Source organism: Neltuma alba, unplaced genomic scaffold (assembly GCF_004799145.2).
Source record: "Neltuma alba isolate B1F8T4 unplaced genomic scaffold, ASM479914v2 tig00011524_pilon, whole genome shotgun sequence".
Lineage (NCBI taxonomy): Eukaryota > Viridiplantae > Streptophyta > Magnoliopsida > Fabales > Fabaceae > Neltuma > Neltuma alba.
In genome coordinates this window covers 278,015-297,572 of record NW_021636190.1, presented here as the reverse complement: position 1 = coordinate 297,572, position 19,558 = coordinate 278,015, and the positions used below count along the sequence as shown (strand labels likewise).

The 19,558-nt window shown below is 35.9% G+C and overlaps 2 protein-coding genes across 3 annotated transcripts; both read left to right on the top strand.

The window, feature by feature from the left end:
• The first annotated feature begins 1,225 nt into the window (after positions 1–1,225).
• Positions 1,226–8,592, top strand: LOC114714657 (lysM domain receptor-like kinase 3). Its single transcript, XM_028899417.1, has 12 exons — positions 1,226–1,838; positions 3,276–3,309; positions 3,717–3,754; positions 3,841–4,005; positions 4,403–4,596; positions 5,286–5,375; positions 5,757–5,850; positions 6,082–6,233; positions 6,314–6,405; positions 7,551–7,689; positions 7,804–7,902; positions 8,061–8,592. The coding sequence occupies exons 1-12, from the start codon at positions 1,226–1,228 to the stop codon at positions 8,202–8,204; spliced, it is 1,854 nt and encodes a 617-aa protein (XP_028755250.1). The 3' UTR covers positions 8,205–8,592.
• Positions 8,593–10,982: 2,390 nt separating this feature from the next.
• Positions 10,983–18,645, top strand: LOC114714699 (calcium permeable stress-gated cation channel 1). 2 transcript variants are annotated; one of them, XM_028899460.1, is made up of 13 exons: positions 10,983–11,246; positions 11,342–11,382; positions 12,025–12,363; positions 12,668–12,823; positions 13,076–13,211; positions 13,416–13,517; positions 14,404–14,520; positions 14,615–14,695; positions 15,071–15,411; positions 15,501–15,746; positions 16,454–16,778; positions 17,424–17,657; positions 17,890–18,645. In XM_028899460.1, the coding sequence occupies exons 3-13, from the start codon at positions 12,050–12,052 to the stop codon at positions 18,166–18,168; spliced, it is 2,331 nt and encodes a 776-aa protein (XP_028755293.1). In that variant the 5' UTR covers positions 10,983–11,246; positions 11,342–11,382; positions 12,025–12,049; the 3' UTR covers positions 18,169–18,645. The 2 variants fall into 2 exon arrangements, with proteins under 2 accessions (XP_028755293.1, XP_028755294.1); XM_028899461.1 differs by lacking the exon at positions 11,342–11,382 and having other exon boundaries at positions 10,983–11,266.
• The last annotated feature ends 913 nt before the right edge of the window (positions 18,646–19,558 follow it).

The following is a 19,558-nucleotide window of genomic DNA, read 5'->3' as shown; positions in this document are numbered from 1 at the left end:
GTCCAGCACGTATACCCTAAATATTGTCTATTACATGATCACGTTCATCTCCAACTCGCATGCAGATCTTCGAGTTCTTGCATTCCAGAAATTGCGGTAAAGTACTTCGAGCTAGACTCACTATTTGATTGAGATCGAAGTCAAATTCGATCCTTCGAAAAGATTGAGGATAATTCCTGTGACACGTGTTAGAGCAAAAAACCACAAACATGTACTTGTACTCGATCTATTTTAATTAGAAACCTGGAGAACCATGCATGTATATTATACTCTATATATATAAGACTATCAAAAGGAGATAAGGTTTTTCAGAGTTTCAATCATGAGAGGATCTGTCCTGCCATACAACGAAATCACATATATTTGTGATAATCATTAGGCCAACCTTGAGTCTCTCTCAAATCTTCATGCTCATCCATGCTTTGAGTAAACTAGGACCTGCGAAGAAAAACGAATTTGCTTGCATTGCTTGATCATAAGGAGCAAAATGCTCAAAATAATTAAGCCATATATATATAATTCATTTTTTGCGGCCGCGGAAACATAAAATAAAAACCAACGACCCTTTCAAAGAAACAAATCCTTCTTTATTAGGACACAAACAAATCGCTTTCATGCACATTAGACCACGAGAGAGAGAGAGAGAGAGAGAATTCATTAGATGCATGCACAATTGCGAGTTAAAATGCATCAGTACGCATATGTAGTCCTTAATTAATCCTCCAAAATCCTGGATTGCCCATTTGGACTCACCCTAGTTAATTCCCTTTTCACGTTGCGCTTTCCGGCTCTCTAATCATCATTTCTATTTCTAATGGGGAAAAATCACTCAAAAGGACAACTGACAAAGAAATTAAAGAAAGAACGGTTCAAAGCTGACGGCTCTAGTAATCATAAGGCAAAGGAAACAAACTGAGTACAGCCAACAAGAAACTACAATATGTTTTATACACACACACACAACATGAACATGAACATGAACGTGTTTGAACTTTTCGAAGAAACTTTGGGAATATGACAATGTCAAATCTGAGAATAGTACTTTAACTTTTATAAGATGGTAATTACCAAACTACATAAATATGATTTAACTAAATTAACTGAAATATCTTATTTACTCAGGAAATAGAATATATATTCATACACGACATGAAGCGAGCTCGTACGTGCTTTGCTTAGGCAACAATATGATGATCTCATGATCATCTTCATCATCCTCCTCAAAATGAGCTCGTTCTTTCTTCTTCTTCTTCTCTTTCAGTTATGCATACTCAGAATCGAAGCCAAGTGCAGGCCTAAGTATGGCTGCGAGCTAGCTTTAGCTTCCTACTACGTTGAAGGAGAAAACGCCAACCTCACTCGAATCAGCGGCCTTTTCGATCAGAAAATTCCAGACATTCTCAAATACAATCCCAATCTCCGAAACCCTAACACTACCCTCCCAGCCCAGATTCGACTCCGCCTGCCCTTCACGTGCCGCTGCTTGAACGAAGAGTTCTTAGGTCACACCTTCTCTTACACCATGCAACGCGGCGATACCTACACGTCCATTGCTCATAAGACTTTCGCCGGCCTCACCGACGACCATTGGGTGAGCAGAGTCAACCTTCTCCAACCTAACCAGATACCTACCGGCACCCGCGTCAATGTTACTGTGAATTGCTCCTGCGGCGATGCGCACGTGTCCAGGGATTATGGGCTGTTCTTGACGTATCCAATTCGGCCAGGCGAGGGATTGTCGAAGGTTGCGGCGGAGAATGGTGTTCCGGCCGAGTTGCTTCAGAGGTACAATCCTGGGTCCGATTTCAGCGCCGGCCTGGTGTTTGTGCCGGCTAGAGGTTTGTCCTAACTGCCAACGGACTTCAACAGCGACACAATATCTTACAAGACATAAAATTGATACTCCCTCCGTTACTTATTATAAGAGACAAATAACCGAAGTATGTTGATAAAAAAAACAGTTAAAATTAGTTAAGAACAATTAATGTGTAAAAAATATAATTTTTTTCTAAAAATACCCTCATTAATAAAGAGAAAGTATGAGAGAGAACAATTAAATTATTAAAAGAAAGAGAAGTGGGAGGGAGAGAGATTGTGAGTTGGAGATAATAAATATGGGTAAAATAGTAAATCAACACAAAAAAGTAGAGACAACTTGTAAGTGTCTCTTATATATAGGAACATGCCATAAAACATCAAATGTCTCTTATAATAAGAAACGGAGGGAGTAACAAATAAGATAATAAATTTCTCAAAATTTTCCATTTGTGTGTGTGTGTGTGTATTTACTATTCGATAGCTAGTTTTTATACTTGGTAAACTATTTGATATTTTCATGAACCAAAAGAGACGTACGTGCCAATGACACTAGCTAAATCCTCATAAGCTTATGTGCAAATATCTTTTTGAATGATATGCAAATGCCATTTGGCTTCTTTTAAATTTTTAATTATTAGCTAGTAATTCCTTAAACTGTAGGTTATATTTTGATAATCCATACTACCTTCTTAGTCCTTAATATAAGGATATTCCTGCATCTATGATCTATGATGATATAAAATATTTTGTTTTAAAGCATTAATTTTTTCATTTAATATGCCTAACTAATTGTAAAATTTTACATTTAATCAACCTAACTCCCCTAAAAAAATTAATTAAAAGTAGTTTTTTTGTAAAATTTTAAATAACTAATTTTAACTAATTTTTTTAATTTACATAAAGTAATTAATTGAAACTTGTAAAAAGAATTGGATGAAATATCAATTAAGAATTAAAAATATTGTCCAAATTTCTTATCAAACTTTGATAATCACAAAATCCTATGAATATCACTCAAACAATATTAAGTGTAATAATTAACCTCAAATTAGATGTGTTTTCATGTATCACGCAAACCAACATTTGTATTACTTATAAATTGTAAATAACGCAACTCAATAAACATTTTATATTGACTTCATGATAGATGTTTAAAAATTTACTTTATAACATCAGTTGATTCACTTGAAAAGTTATTTATCAAAATATGCATTTAGTGAGCCAAAAGCTTGAAAGACTGGTCTTTTTGAGCTGTCGAGCCCGGGGGGTTTGTCAGACCCTAGTACTCCCCAAGCTCTTCCTAGTTTCTCATGAAAACAAGTAGATTCTATTATTAAATTTTCCCCCCCTAATATGCGTGTGGGTAGGGATTTAGAGTCTGTCCTTCACATGTCTGATAAGAGTTGTCAAAGAGCTCTAAGTGTATGATGATGATGTTTTATATCCTACTTTTGCAGATGAAAATGGAAACTATCCACCATTGAAGTTGAGGTAAGTTGTTTATATACTATACCGCGTGATCTTGTGATATGAATTTGGCTTGTACATTGTGTTGGTTCTTCAGTGATTTCTTACATACATAAATGGTGATTTGTACATCAAATCAGCCTTTCTCACTCTGTTGGACTGGATTGATGCTTTATCTTACGTGTCCGCGTTTGTGACATGTTGGATTATTTTGAATCTAACACAAATAAAGTAACAGAGACTGATTTATTATAATTAAATGTAACATAATTTGTAAATTCAAATGGTGTCACAAATAATTGAAGGACCAAACAATTACTTGAGCCATCTTTCAAGAATAAACTAGATAATCCACACTTCATCATAAGTTTAACGCGCCCTTTCTCAAGTCCTCTAACTCCAGCATCTATGTCTGTTATATCCATTTGCAGATCAGGTGATGATGAGGATACTGCACTGCTATATTCAAGTTCACAGCATATACATCATGAAAACACCAGTGCGTTATTAATATTATAGCATCCGATTTTGACATCGTTGTACCATTTCAAGTAGGAAATTCTGGGGGAACTATTGCTGCTATGGTTGGTGGAAGCATTTCTGGGACCTTGCTCTTGGGACTACTATATTTCGGGCTATGTAGAAGAAAGAGAGTGGAAGACGCATCCTTTTTCACAAATCCACTAGCATTTGAAGATAAGCATAATCAAATTGGACATGGTAAGTCAATCTATTACTATGCATAGATTCTACGTTGATCTCTTGGCATTGACAGATTATTTATGTGGTCAATTAGGAGACAAATAGTTAAAGAAGAAAGTGGGACTCAAATCTCATAGAAACAATTAGTTTTATGAGGCAGACTAGGCTTATGAATTTCTCACAGAAACAAGGAACAACTGAGGAAATGAAGAGCAGACACATGATGAAAACTCAAAACTACTGAGTTGACCTCCGGTAACTCAAATCCTTAATAAAAGTCAGACAAGAACAAAGCAAGATTGAGAAGCACATCGTGACACAACATCCATTTTTTCTCCTTTCTATTTTTATTCTAGAATCTGGACGTTATATTTAAGTTTTCATAGGTTGAAGTTGACGCGTTTGTCGGATTCAGGTTCTGGAAACTGCTCGGAGAAGCAACCAGAATTGGTTGGTGATGCTTCTCCTAGATTGAAAGGTATTACAGTGGACAAATCAGTGGAGTTCTCATATGAGGAGCTTGCTGAAGCTACTAATGGTTTTAGTATGGCCAATAAGATTGGACAAGGAGGCTTTGGATCTGTTTACTTTGCAGAACTTCGAAATGAGGTTTGTCATCACCAAAGATAGATTTGAAAATTTTTATTTTTGCTAAGGCTTACAATTTTTTTATAATACCTTTTCACATGAAAGCCCCACCATATTTTGTGCCTCACATTATGTATATTTTGTCAACTACGACATAAACTCAGAAGTTAACTAATTCTATTATATTACCTCCGGTCCTTAATATAAGATCTTGTTTGATTTTTATTTTGGTCCTAATTATAAAACCCCAATTCACTTTGTCTCTCATATTTATGCTTTTTTTCCCAAGGTAGTCCCTCTAACAATGGTAGTTCTAACTAATAAACTTGATTAGCAAGGATATTTTAAGAAAAACAACACGTATTTATTACAAATAACTAACTAAACTTATTTTCTTAATATCTTCAAATTAGTCAACTAGCTCTTATAATTAGGACCGGAGGTAGTAATTTCTAATAGTATGGGCTTAATTTGAAGATTAGAACTTGGATACAATTTTGGGGCTCCAGACGATCATTATATTCTGAGTACATGTCATTATCGTTCACAGCTTTTAAATATTTTGCTAACAATATGTTCAAATCTTCAATGCTATTCTCTGGTTCCATATTCAGGACCATTTTATGAGTCTGCTATAGGTCTAAGGCTGATCTTAAAATTGAAGCAGAAATTCTAATTAATAATTGCTAAACATTGACAATTTCCTGCAGAAAGTGGCGATTAAGAAGATGGATATGCAAGCAACAAAAGAATTCCTTACTGAACTGAAGTTTCTTACCCATGTCCATCACCTAAACTTGGTATGGTTTCCCCTCATGTTATCATCTTATCTTCATTTCTATCTATTTGTACAGATTTTTCCAGAACAGCTTGTGATGTTGTATAAGGGGTTAATAGCTATGCTATGGGGTAATTTATGATAAAAATTTGAATCCTCCAATAACGCTTCCGCAGCGCATCTTTTCTTCTCTCTCTACTTTTTATCGCGGCTATAAGCCAAAACGGTAAAACCAGACATTAAATCTACAGCTATTCTCTCTTCCTCTCTCTCATCTGGACCCCACTCAATGTAGAATGGATATTCTATGCCTAGAGTTCTAGTTGCTTGCCATGCCAAGGTACTTGATATTCGTTACCTAAACATCCACAATGATGATTCCTTGTATATATGCTCTTTGCAGGTACGTTTGATTGGATATTGCGTTAAGAACTCCTTATTTTTGGTCTATGAGTACATCGAGAATGGCAATCTAAGCCAACATTTACGTGGCTCAGGTAAAAATATGCGGCCTACTCTCTCACTCTTTTATGTTCACAGATATTTGAAATTCTATGGTATTAAATACATATCTGACGTTAGTATCAAGCACAATGTCATGATAATTTAAATTGCATTAAAACTTCTTGTCACATCATTGTGATCATATGTTGTCTTGCATTCTTGTCTCTGCTTCAAAAATGCTAGCTTCATTTTGACTTAAAGACCATTAATTTTGTTCCTTTTAGAGAGGGAGCCATTATCATGGCCAAGTAGAGTGCAAATAGCCTTGGATGCAGCAAGAGGACTTGCATACATCCACGAGCAAACAGTTCCTGTCTACATCCATGGAGACATTAAATCTCCAAACATATTAATTGACAAAAACTTTCGAGGAAAGGTTTGCGAATTCTGTTTCTTATTGAAGTTTTGATTAAATGTATAATGAAATTAGAAATTCTGAGGATAACATATTCACAGGTTGCAGATTTTGGTCAAACAAATTTGACAGAATATGGAAGTTCTTCAATGCCATCACATCTAGTGGGCACATTTGGCTACCTACCTCCAGAGGAGGAATTTGATTTACTTATCATTTTCTTAGTTTTGTTGATTAACCTTTTCAATAAGTTCTATATTTGATCTGTTAAGTCAAGGTGTTTGATTTGGGGACTGAAGTTCAATCAAGGATTTAAATGAACCCTTTTGGGCTTGCGATTTTCTTAGCTTTTTGAACCGACAGTTATGTTACCATACTCAGCCCGTATGATGTTTGTGTTGTTCCAGAGTGTTGATGCCTTGGTTCTGTACCACGATTTTTTTCTGTAGCATTTGTTTCTGTGATCTGCATGTGCTTATTTAGTAGAAACTGGAACAGTATCTTGGGGAACTTGGCTCTGAAGAGGCCTTTGCTTGATATTGGAAAGCTACATTGAGCATACACAGGGGGGTGCCATATATACTTTGCACACCAGTATTTTAAATTTTTATGAATTTCTTAGATTAAGTGTCGCATTGACTTCAATACAAACATCCCGTACCAAGAAGAAGCATATGAGCAGCTCCTTTTCTGTAAGCAAGTATCTCTGAAGCCTCTTGAAGACATGATTGGTGGTTCCCCCCTCCCCCCAACCCCTTGGCCACTGATTGGTAGGTGTTGAAAGCTCCTTCTTTTATTGTTATCGTCTTTTCTCAGCGACGCTCCCGTGATATTTTGTCTGCAAGTCTAGTTTGATTAATAGATATCAATTAGAAGAGATTTTCTTCTTTTCTAGCATAGTAGCACTGTGGAACAAGATAGTCCAGGACTAATTAAGTATGTCCATAATAGCAATAGTAACGTAAAGCTATAGCTTAGTGCGGCAGTTAAGTCTGCTTTCAAGGGAATAATTGCATTGGAATACAGACAAGTTGGACCAGACAGCATTCATGATGGCTTTTGATTAGGGTTGCAGATATAGCTACAGTAATTCTTTCCCGCTACAAAGAAAATGGGGTTATTGTGTCGGCCACCATAGCTTTTCTGCTTTACTGTGTATCCCCAATTATTACACTGAATTTCTAACAGAATAAAAGGGTGTACTGAAGTTATGGTTTTCAGTAATTGTTTTTGAGTGCTTTTTATCACTTTAACAACGTTCCAATCTCTTTAGTTTTTAATCAAAGTTGTTATTTATAATCTTTAACAATTTTGACCAAGATCAGCGTTGCTGTGCAGATATGCAAAATATGGCGACTTTTCCCTCAAAACAGATGTCTATGCATTCGGAGTTGTTCTCTACGAACTCATATCCGCAAAGGAAGCTATTGTGAAGACCAAAGAGCCTGCGAATGAATCAAAGGGACTGGTTGCCTTGGTTGTTTTTTCTGGCCTTCTTTTAGCTCTCTAAATAACAATAATAATGATGAGTCCCAGAATTATTCCCCCACAGTTATTCACTTAACTTTTACTTTTACTTTATGAAATGCAGTTTCAAGAGGTTCTGAATCAGCAAAATCCAGAAAAAGACCTTCGTGAACTTGTTGACCCCAGGCTCGGTGACAACTACCCTTTTGACTCGGTATACAAGGTGAAATGTTATGTCTATATGGTTAATATCTAAATTTTCATTCACAAAAGTGAAAAGTGAAGGCATATAGTGCACGTAAAACCTCCAAATTTATGAATGCATAAACCTGTAAGTACAAGTTTTATTTTGTTCACTGGTTTGGTTGTTGTGGGTTGCAGATGTGTCAGCTAGCGAAAGCTTGCACACAGGAAAATCCCCAAGTAAGGCCAAGCATGAGATCAATTGTAGTTGCACTGGTGGTTCTGTCGTCTCCAAGTGAGGACTTGTGCAGAGTAAGCTACTCATATTTTGACAGTTCTTGAAGATATACGAGACTTGAGTACAAAATTGTCTCCCTGTCTTAAGCTTCTACCTTATCCTACTTTCTGTGAACATGAAGAGACCTTTCTTTGCTTTTGTTTGAACCTAGAGGGGCTAGGACTCAAACCTGGAGACAATCCCAGTCCATAAGTGTCATGATAAGATTCAGTAATTTCCTAACAGTCAAGTTTATGGACTCTATCGACTGTGATTTTTTAATGGAAATTTCCATTTCTACCCATTTTCTGGACTACTTTCCTTTTGTCCTCTTTTTGATGGCATGTAGGGTAATGGGGACAAACTGATATGTTGTGGTCCAAATTGTGTCACATCAATTATTGGAAGTGTGTGTTCTTTATCTCTATCAATTTAGATTATAATTAAACTCCATGTACTATTATATTTGTATATGTAGTCTAATCTTAAATAGACTTTCAGGTCTCATGGTTAAAAAGAAAAAAAAGACTTTCAGGTCAAAAAAAAATCTTAAATACAGTGAATCTTCTGAGGCTAAATTTCATGTCTCATGCTCCATCTGTTGCCTTTTATGGCCCGGTCATGTATTGTGATGACAAGACAATATCATGCTAATATCTTCGTCATTTGGCATTTCTCCATAGGCGTACATCCTTCCAAGATAGTCAATTTTTAATACTTGTGTGCCGACAAAACTCTCATTTTTGGCATATTTCAACTGTTGATGTCAGTCATTTTTCTTTTAAAAAAAATTCTATCTTTTTATTCAAGGTATATGGATTTTATATCTATATATTTATATTCTATACTATATATAATATGATATTATCTTTAGTTCTATTTATAAGACCTTATTAAACGAGCTCTTATATTAACAAGGTCTTATAAATAGGACCAGAGATAGTAAGAATCAATTTCGATGTTCATGAGCACTATAGGGTTTAACCTTACAACGAGGTTTCTACTGTTTAAATACAATTTCAATGACTAATAATTTTTAACAAAAAAATCCTTTTTTAAAAACCTAACAGTGCAGTCATAAGCAGCACGGTATATTATATTTTTCTAGTATTTTACTTCTCTTTTTTAAAACTAATTTATTTTACTTATACACACAAATATATAACCTAATGTTATACATGATTATTTTAAAAACTTATTTATGGTTGAAGGTTGAGGTAGCAAGATTGGGAGATGGATTTATTCAATGAGGGTGATTTATCTAAAGATCCTCCTATTCTCAATGCATTGAGTGAAAATGGGGGTCACTTGGAAAACTAGCATTGTGTAGTGGCATAACAAATGAGGGCACATGATAAATTGAAGTTGATTGATCAGTATGTTTCTTGGAAATTAGTCCCATTCCATGTGTATGTGTTCCATTCCCTCCTTTCTTTGTGACAATGACTGCCACGTTCACTGACTACCGTACACATTACCACAAATCACAATTATCAATAAAGTAAATATTTTAAAAAATAACACAGACACGCAAATCAGTTATCTAAATTAAAAAAATAAGTCGTATTCATCAAATCTCATCGTTATTCACAAGTCATTCATTTTAAAAATTAAAGGAAAAAGATATTGGCGAATTTTGGAAGCTAGGATTTGGACGTGAATTACAACTCGTTTCCCAAATGATAAGGACATGTTGAATTTCCTTTTTTGGCCAAAAATAAGGACATGTTGAATTGACTTGTTCTTTGATTAAAGCTAATCCTCATTTTTATTGGGTCAACTATGCTTCTTATTTTGAAAATAAATATTTCACATTAATTTGGGTTTTTTTTAAATAAACATTATATTGAGTGTGCTTTTTGAAGCTGCAAGTTATCTTTGGGTGCAAGGAATATTTAATATGGAAGTTAGTTATTATAGGTTTTAAGTAGGACGCGTGGATATTTGTTAATGTAAATGCTTCCTTTGATTCTAGTCTAAAGATCAAGCCACTTTCTCATTACCTGTTGAATTGATGTATAACCTAACAAATTAATGTTGGAATTAGAAGTATCCAGACATATCTGGTATCCGAAAAAATATTGAATAGGTCTCTAATAAAAAAAATATTTGTTCTAAATTAAAAATAATAAAAATATAATTTTATTTTGGATCTTAGTATTTCTTAATCTAAGAGATTATGAGTAAAACTGCATTATGAAAAAATTATGAATAAAATTTTGCATGAGCAAAATTGGACTTTTATTCAATTGAAAAAGTCTTTGGGACAAAAAAAAGAAAAGCCTGTCATACTTTGGCAATGCGGTAGGAATTATCCTTCAAGCCGACGCTTGGAGTCAGGTCCAAAAAAAAAAAAAGCCAACGCATGGAGGAAATAAGAAAGGCTCTTTGAAAACAACGAAAACGGTAGGATGGATTCGGTAGTTCCACACTTATCTTAAGTCCACGTGGCTCTCTCCTACGGAGCCCACGCATTTATCCCACGCCCACTACGCCATTCCTGTCGCCAGCTCATCCTTCTGACATTTCCCTCTCTCTCATTATACCATTGGTCGTTCTCCTCACGCGCCCCCTCCGCGTACACCTAACCTCACCCAATCTCAGTCCGAAGGAAATCCTAGTTGTACCTTTCAATTCTGTAACCGCAAAATAAGTAGCCGTTGTATGACTCCGCGTTGCAATTTGCCGACACAAAATTATTTTATTTCGCCCACTAAGTGCGAGTTCCCGATAAGATGTTTCGTGATATTTTATTTTATATAAAAAAAAAATCTGATTTTCGTTAATAATTAAAGATTTTATAAACTTCAGACGAGAGCTCATAGGCCGCAAAAGGAAAGGGAAACCTCTAGTCCCTACACACCCAACCGAAGGCCTATACATCGATCTACTTCACTCACACTGTTGGTGTGCCTCACCTGCCGGAAATCGAAGAGCCAACGCTGCTTTTGTTCTTTTCTTTCTCTGAATCCTCTCATACCCACGACCTTTTCTCATTTCTTATTAATTTCTCTTTCTGGAAAGAGTTGTCTTCAATTACTTGGTTTCTCAACGAGGAAAAGGCTGACAGTAGCGTGTGTTCTACGTCCATTTCACTGGAAAGAGGGGTTCGAATCTTATTGCTTAGTTCGCTTTCGAAGATATCCTATCTCTTTTCCGTTAAAATGGATTTATATTGAGCTTCGGTTTTCTGTCATTGAAGGATTATTTATGTGCCTGGGATTTCATTTCTGCGGCGAAATTGTGAGTAACACGCTTAAATCACGAGCCTTTCTCTTTTTGCCCTTTGTTTGTCCGCTGCTGATGGCTTCTTTGGATGTTTTGGCGACTTCTGTTGTTGAAAATCTTATGGGATTGATTTTCGGTGTTAATGATTTATGCTTCTTTCTCTGAAAAATTGGAACTTTATGGTTTTCTCTGGCTCGATTCAAGCTACTTGATAGCAGGTTTGGGAGAGCTTACTGCTCAGTTCTGTTTGATTTTGAGTTGCGGTTGAACTGCGTAAAAACTCGCTTTGTATATTCCAGACAAACTTTTTTATCTCGCTTTGGGAGTTTGTTCTTTCTTCAAGATTACGGCAATCAGAAAGCTGTTTGTTACATAATTTGGTGTCTCGTTTCTTCTTCTCTTAACTTATATCTGGGTTTGGCTTCTGAGAGTGCGAAAGTGCCTCAAAGAACGTAATTTGCAATGTGTAACTGAAAATCTCTAATTCTTCTCGAAATCAAGTTATGCGTGTACATTACATTGTTTAAGTGCTGCTGTTTGTTTTCATGCTTAACATTAATATTAAATCTTACTGGAAAGACATGATCTTCTTGTTGTTCAAATTTCCTGCGTATGACTGCAACCCTCTTTATTCATTTCTCCTCCATCGCTTTGCAGGAATAAGTACTTTCTAGAAGAATAAATGGCTACACTAGCAGATATCGGGCTTGCAGCTGCCATCAATATTCTCAGTGCTTTCATTTTTCTTGTGGCATTTGCCATTTTGAGGCTTCAACCCTTCAATGACAGGGTTTACTTTCCAAAATGGTATTTGAAAGGTTTAAGAACGGATCCTGTACACGGAGGAGCATTTGTGCGGAAGTTTGTCAATTTGGACTGGAAATCATATATTCGGTTTCTGAATTGGATGCCAGAAGCACTTAAGATGCCAGAACCTGAGCTTGTTGAACACGCTGGATTGGACTCCGCTGTGTACCTGCGGATTTATTTAATAGGGTATGCAATGAATCATTATCAATGCATCATCAAGGCATATTTATGATATTATAGAAATTACTCAAAAGGGCTAGCTTTCTTGGTAAGAGGGGAGATTGTGTCTCTTTTTATTAAGTTGGATTCAGTTATTCTGGCGTAAAATTCCAAGTGCGCCAACCAACTAAGCTGATGTGCGGAGTGCACCTTTAACAATTAAATGTGTTGGATTGCACCAGGGCATAGGGATACCACTGATCCTATAAAGAATTTTTTTTTTTTTTTATAAAAAAAGTAGCTGCTAATTGTACTTTCTCTTTTGGTGCAGGCTTAAAATCTTTGTTCCTATAGCATTTCTAGCATGGGCTGTGCTAGTTCCTGTCAACTTTACAAGTTCCGGCCTAGAAGGAGCCAAGATAACCAACGTAACTTCTAGCGACATTGATAAACTCTCAATTTCAAACGTCCATGAAAGATCTGACAGGTTTCAGACTCCCCATTCTGTGTTATTGCATTCTTTTCTACTTCGTGACATCATTTAATAAGATGGGGACTTTAGTGATTCCGATCTTCGCATGTTGTCTCACTCAGTTGTTGAAGTTACTGAGTTACTCTCATGGTTCATATTAATATGTGAACCAATTAATATGAGATTTTGGTTCGCGCACGCACGTAATCTTAAACCACTTATGAAAGTTGTGCTGTAATAAGATTTTTCTTTTTCGCTCTATTTCAGGTTGTGGGGGCACATAATTGTTGCTTATGCCTTTACTTTTTGGACATGTTATGTTTTGCTCAAGGAATATGAGAAAGTGGCCATTATGAGATTGCAATTTCTTGCAGCAGAAAAACGTCGGCCTGATCAATTTACGGTAAACTTGGCTATTCGTTCAAATTAAACACTGAGGAATAATTTTCGACTATAATAATTGAATTATCTTCATGTTCATGCTTGACAAATCCAATGAATTTAGGGTTATAGACCAAATTGCTGTAAGCTAAGACTCAGATAGCCGTAGCACTAGAGATACTTTTTGTTATATGGATTTTTCTCATAGATACATTATTCTCCTCAGGTGCTCGTAAGAAATATTCCTCCAGACCCAGATGAATCTGTCGGTGAGCTTGTTGAACACTTTTTTCTGGTCAATCATCCAGATCACTATCTTACTAACCAGGTCAGTTCCTGCTTTAAACTTTTGTGTTTCTAGGATTCTAAGTGTGTGCTTGGTTTTTATTTTCGCAAAAGTCTCTGTCAAAAGTCAATTTGGACAAAATTCATTTGTCAAACGTCCATTTATGTTTGGATACATTTTTTCCAAAAGGGTTTATATATAATGAAAGCATTTCTTAATGTATAATTACTAAAAGGACGATTTTTATGACATGTAAATATAATATATGATAAAAGAATGCATAAATAATATAATATTTGATGTGTTGAATAATAAAAATAAAAGATATAAATAATAATGTGAAGTTTGATGTGTTGAACAAACTTGTATATGTCATTATTAATAAATTTGTATTTCTAATGGAAATGATTGAAAAATTCGAAATCGCAAAATGAGATTGGGATAATATATAAAAAAATATTTTACTAAATTAATCATCTTTATTAATATTATGTGAAGTTTGACGCAGGGCCTTAACATATAAAAGAATAAATGTATGGCTTGGCTTGGGTAACATGGGAATCTGTCATAATTAATGTTCCAACTCCCACATTTCAAAAGTTAAAAGCTAACCATGCCACTGCGCATTAAGTAGCAGTGAGTTGTTTCTATTTGAAGTTTCATCTTTTGTTGCAAGGCACGGCTATCTTATGGCCTCAACGTGCTTTGCTTCCATGCATAGCACGTGAATTGAATTCCAGTTTACAATTTGATTGATATGATGTATTCTAAAGATAGAGTATAACGACACTATTTCCTCTTTTTTAGTCCTGTCTTTAACCAGTATTGTTTTTAAGATGGATCTGGTTTATCATTGCTCACCAAGATCATTCATTAATGTGGTGAGGAAAAAGCACATTTCTTGACTTCTTATTGAATCACTATACAGGTTGTAATTAATGCAAACAAACTTGCTAAGCTGGTTAAGAAGAAGAAAAAGTTGCAGAATTGGCTCGTCTATTATCAAAATAAATTTGAAAGAACTTCAAAGAGACCTGAAATGAAGGTACTTAAGTTTCATCTGATGTGCACTCAAGTATGCCCTTGTTATGCTGTATTTAAGTTGCTGCAAAGCTCATCCTCTTATTTGTCTTTACCAGACTGCTTTTCTTGGTCTATGGGGGAAAAAAGTGGATGCTATTGATCATCACCAAACTGAAATTCAGAAGCTGTCAAAAGAAGTAAGCACCTGTATCCAATTACTGACTTGGAAATTTTATTCCCTCCCCCATGATTGTAGTTTTATGAAAAGATGAAACAATGTGGTGCCTGTGAATCAAATGGCAAATTTGTAAACTCAATATCGTAGTAGATTTTGGCATCTTGAATTTGTCAAGCATCCTGGCTTTTATCCTGAATTCACTAGTCTTATATGGTAACTTTTCTTCATTTATCATTGCAGAAGATAGTTGCTCTGATTGTTTACTAGGGCTTTGTACTCAGATAGATCTTTTGGGAATTTCTCTAATGAAAAATTTAATTTGGATCTATTTTTATTTTATATTACGTATTTTTAATGTGATCTCGTAGTAACTCAAACTGGTCACTTCTTGCAGATAGCTTTAGAGAGGGAAAGGGTTACAACCGATCCCAAGTGTACTATGCCTGCTGCTTTTGTTTCCTTCAAAAGCCGATGGGGTGCTGCTGTCTGTGCCCAGACTCAACAAACCAGGAATCCAACCCTTTGGTTGACTGAGTGGGCTCCAGAGCCAAGAGATGCTTATTGGCCAAACTTGGCAATTCCATATGTTTCTCTCACTGTCAGGAGGTTAATCATAGCTGTTGCATTCTTTTTCCTCACTTTCTTTTTTATGATCCCCATTGCATTTGTACAATCGCTGGCAAGTATCGAGGGAATCCAGAAAGCAGCACCATGGCTGAAGCCACTTATCGATGTGTGAGTTCATGTCATTGTTGGACTTCTTGAATCCAGTGTTTATCTTAAATATTGGAAGATAACCTATCTGAACTCATGCTATGGTGCAGCAAATTTATCAAGTCATTCATTCAAGGATTTCTTCCTGGTCTTGCTTTGAAGCTCTTTCTCATTTTCTTGCCATCAATTCTGATGATTATGTCAAAATTTGAAGGCTTTTCATCGTTGTCATCTCTGGAGAGAAGATCAGCTTCTAGATACTATATTTTCAATTTCATCAACGTGTTTCTTGGGAGCATACTCACAGGATCAGCATTTGAGCAGCTGCAGTCTTTTATTCACCAACCAGCTAATCAGTATGTTATTTGAAATCAAATTCAGTATTCTTTTTCATATTTTGAATTATTTACTCTATTGGTTCCTAGATTTTTGCTTGGTTACTAACTTGGTCCTTTAATTTAATTTTTTGCAAATTAGGTCCTTTTAGTTTTAATTATTTTTTTATTGGTTGTTGCCATTAAACTTGTGCTGGTGTGACCTTAAACTTCGCTGACATGCGCATCAAGTATCGTTTTAATATGGAATAATCACGGCTATTATCCAAAAAGAAATGGAATAATCATACCAAACTCACCCTAAGTTCCCGTAAATGTGAGTGGATTTCACCCAATCTACTATTTTCCTTTTGTTGGCAGGAATTATGTAACGTTTAAAGTTTCGGGCTTAGGGTTTATGATGTAACATTTAAAGTCTGGATGTGACATGTTGGCTGGCCTTGTAAATTTCATTTTTCTTCTAGTTGGCAAGAAAGGTATTTGTGTTGGGGTCATATTCACACTGTTGTGCGATAAGTTTGCGCATGTAATTTGTGTATGGAAGGGAAAATATTTTAGTTTAATTTCTGGTTATGCTTCAGCTAATCAAGATCCTTACCGTTGTTTTTTTTTTTATTTTTTTGGTGGAAAATTTATCTGTTGACTTGATTGATCAAACCCTCATCCCTCATCTCAATTATTTATCATGTTGATGAGACTAAGCATTTTTTTGTAATATTTTTTGGCAGATATCCTATAACAATTGGCACGGCAATTCCTTTGAAAGCAACTTTCTTCATTACTTATATAATGGTTGATGGATGGGCCGGCATAGCTGCAGAGATTTTGATGTTGAAACCACTTATAATTTATCACTTGAAGAATTTCTTCTTGGTTAAGACTGAAAAGGATAGGGATGAGGCCATGGATGCTGGGAGTATTGGTTTCAACACGGGAGAACCTCGTATTCAATTGTACTTTCTGCTGGGTCTGGTCTATGCTTCAGTGACACCTGCTGTTCTCCCTTTCATAATAGTTTTCTTTGGGCTGGCTTATGTTGTGTTTCGTCATCAGGTACAAATTTGTTGACCCATAATATAAAATTCTAGGATAACTCGAGTTTATGTTCATGGATACATTTCTTGTGCCGCCAATCATGATATGATATGTTGTAATACACAAAACTTGCATGGGAAAAGTGATGGGTACGTAGGTGGGATGGGGAACATTATCCCAAAAGCTAACTGTTGAGATGGAACCTACTTGAAAGTTTCATTGATTATCCCATCAATTGTCCTCCCGTGGAAAGTTGACATCTCAACAGCTACATTCCCTCTTGGCCTCTTGCCGATCCAAACCCTTTATGGATAACCCTCTTTGAAACTGCCAACAACCTGATGGGTACTTAGGAGACCTAACTCACTTAAATACCTCATTGAATATCTTATCCTACTCAACTTAACACCCCATACTATCCAGTTTCCATTAGAAAGATACTTTCTCGTCAGTATCTCAATCTTCTTTTGTTAGTGGGCCAAAATGATTCTTTTTGGACTGTACCTTTTTGGGTTGCTGTGTTTCAGGCATCTATCATAAACCATAGTTTTTCGCTTTCTTTTTGGATCTCCAAGTGCATGTTTATCAAGACTATAATGTATTTCTACAAGTTATTATATTATCTGCTGTTTGATTCATACAAGATAAATCTTCCTATTGCAGATCATTAACGTGTATAATCAGGAATATGAGAGTGGGGCGGCATTCTGGCCTGACGTTCATTTTCGTGTTGTGATAGCACTGATATTTTCCCAGATGGTTTTGTTAGGACTCATGAGCACCAAAAAAGCTGCTTCATCAACGCCATTTCTCATTGCACTCCCAATACTTACCATATGGTTCCATAGGTACTGCAAAGGCCGTTTCGAACCTGCCTTTGTTAGATATCCCTTGCAGGTATGTGTGTCAACACTTTGAAGTTCCAAGTAGCTTTATTCTTTAGCTTAAGGCCAGCATGGACGGCAAACTGGTGAAATTCAGACCAAGAGGGCCAAAAAAAAAAAAAAGTTGCTTTGTCATTCTGATATGGCTTAAGTTTGCAAATGTGTATTTGTATCATCTTTTTATATTGTCCCCTTAATCTGTTACCGAGAAATCAAACATTGGCAACATTTTTATGGGCTTACAGGAAGCAATGATGAAGGATACACTGGAAAAGGCGACTGATCCTAACCTGAACTTGAAAGGTTACCTTCAGCATGCCTATATTCATCCAGTTTTGAAGGCCAGCACCGAGAATGATAGTTCTGATGATGAGGAGATGCTCAGTGAGAAGTGGGAAACCGAGAGCGCGCTTGTGCCCACGAAGCGCCAGTCCAGGAGGAACACACCATTGCCAAGCAAAATGAGTGGGGTCTCCTCTCCACGGTCTCTTCCTGATGGCGTCCAACATCAGCCGGAGCCTTAAATGGAGCATCAGTTGGTGGAGCAAGGTACCAGCAATGTGGCTGTAAATTTGATGTTCTCATCATCATCATTGGCCCAGACAGATTACGATCTTACTGGGCAGCTGAAGTCCTTAATCTGTGGGAAAATTTGGTGAATTTCGCTCCTGCCTTGAAAGGCTAGTTTTGTGTACTTGCTTGTTGATGAGATTTACCACGTCTAGAGGCTTTTAAAGGAGAGATTCCTATATCAGATTGTATTGACTAGTGGTATATAATATAATAAAGTGAATGCTGTAAATTATCCAAAAACAGAGCATATAAGGTTAAAAAAGAGAGCTTGATTTTATCTATCTACCTGACAAGTGTGAGTAGAGTTGATATGGGTATAGAAGTGGGATGACTCATAAATTCACCATATTGAAATTTTGAGTTAAGATGTATGTCGAGCTCATTCATTTCTTCCCGGATGACGGCTTACTTGGATTCTTTTTCCCTTTCATTTCTCAATGAATGATGTCAGAATCTTGATTACACGCTACATCATTTAAAGCCTCACTCAATTTGTGTTTGTCTTGATTCAGAGACACTGCTACATAATTTGAAGCCCAAAAATAAGTTGGCTCTCCCTCCTCCTTTTTTTTTTCCCCCCCAAAAGGGTAACCATGCGTATCTTTCAATGGAAGGTGATTTTGTTCGTCGTTGGCACTTTGTTTTTCAACAAGAACTTTTGTGTGAAAAATGGAAAAAGCCTTATGGCAGAGCTTGCCTAAACTATTTTATTATTAAAAAAAAATTGAAAGAAGTCCACATTAAAAATCCTTGCATTATAAGCCATTGAAAGCCTGTGCACCATTTAGATTAAACTAGAAACTTGCATGTGTTTGTCTATTCGCCCTATATCAAACAATTTTTTTGGTTAATGGGTTCCATATCAAGCAATTGGAGTGGCTATTGTGTGAAATTTTTAGCACGGGAGAGAGAGAGCTTGTGGCGTCAATTTTGAACTTGGTATTGTTAGGATAGATTGAATATTTGATGGAAGGATTTATGAATTCATAGATGTTGTGTCTAACTCAATTTATAATGTGTATTGGCTTCTTAGAAGTGTTGAGTATGTGAGAATTTTGCCTCAACTTAAGTGAAACACTATTGGTGAGTTGAAAAACTATTTTGGGGATTTTTTTAAAAATATTTTTTGCAGCTGTTTTATTTTGGCCTACATGAAAGGTTTAGTAAAAAATTGTCCAATTTTTTATACTGTCTGCTTGCATTTCAAAAGTGGAATAATTATGGCTTGTTTAAAATGACTTATAAACAGCTTTTCAATTGTGATTTATAAAATACAAGATAAATATATGATAAGAGTTTTATCTCGACTTATATAATAGTGTTTAAACACTTTCGAACGTA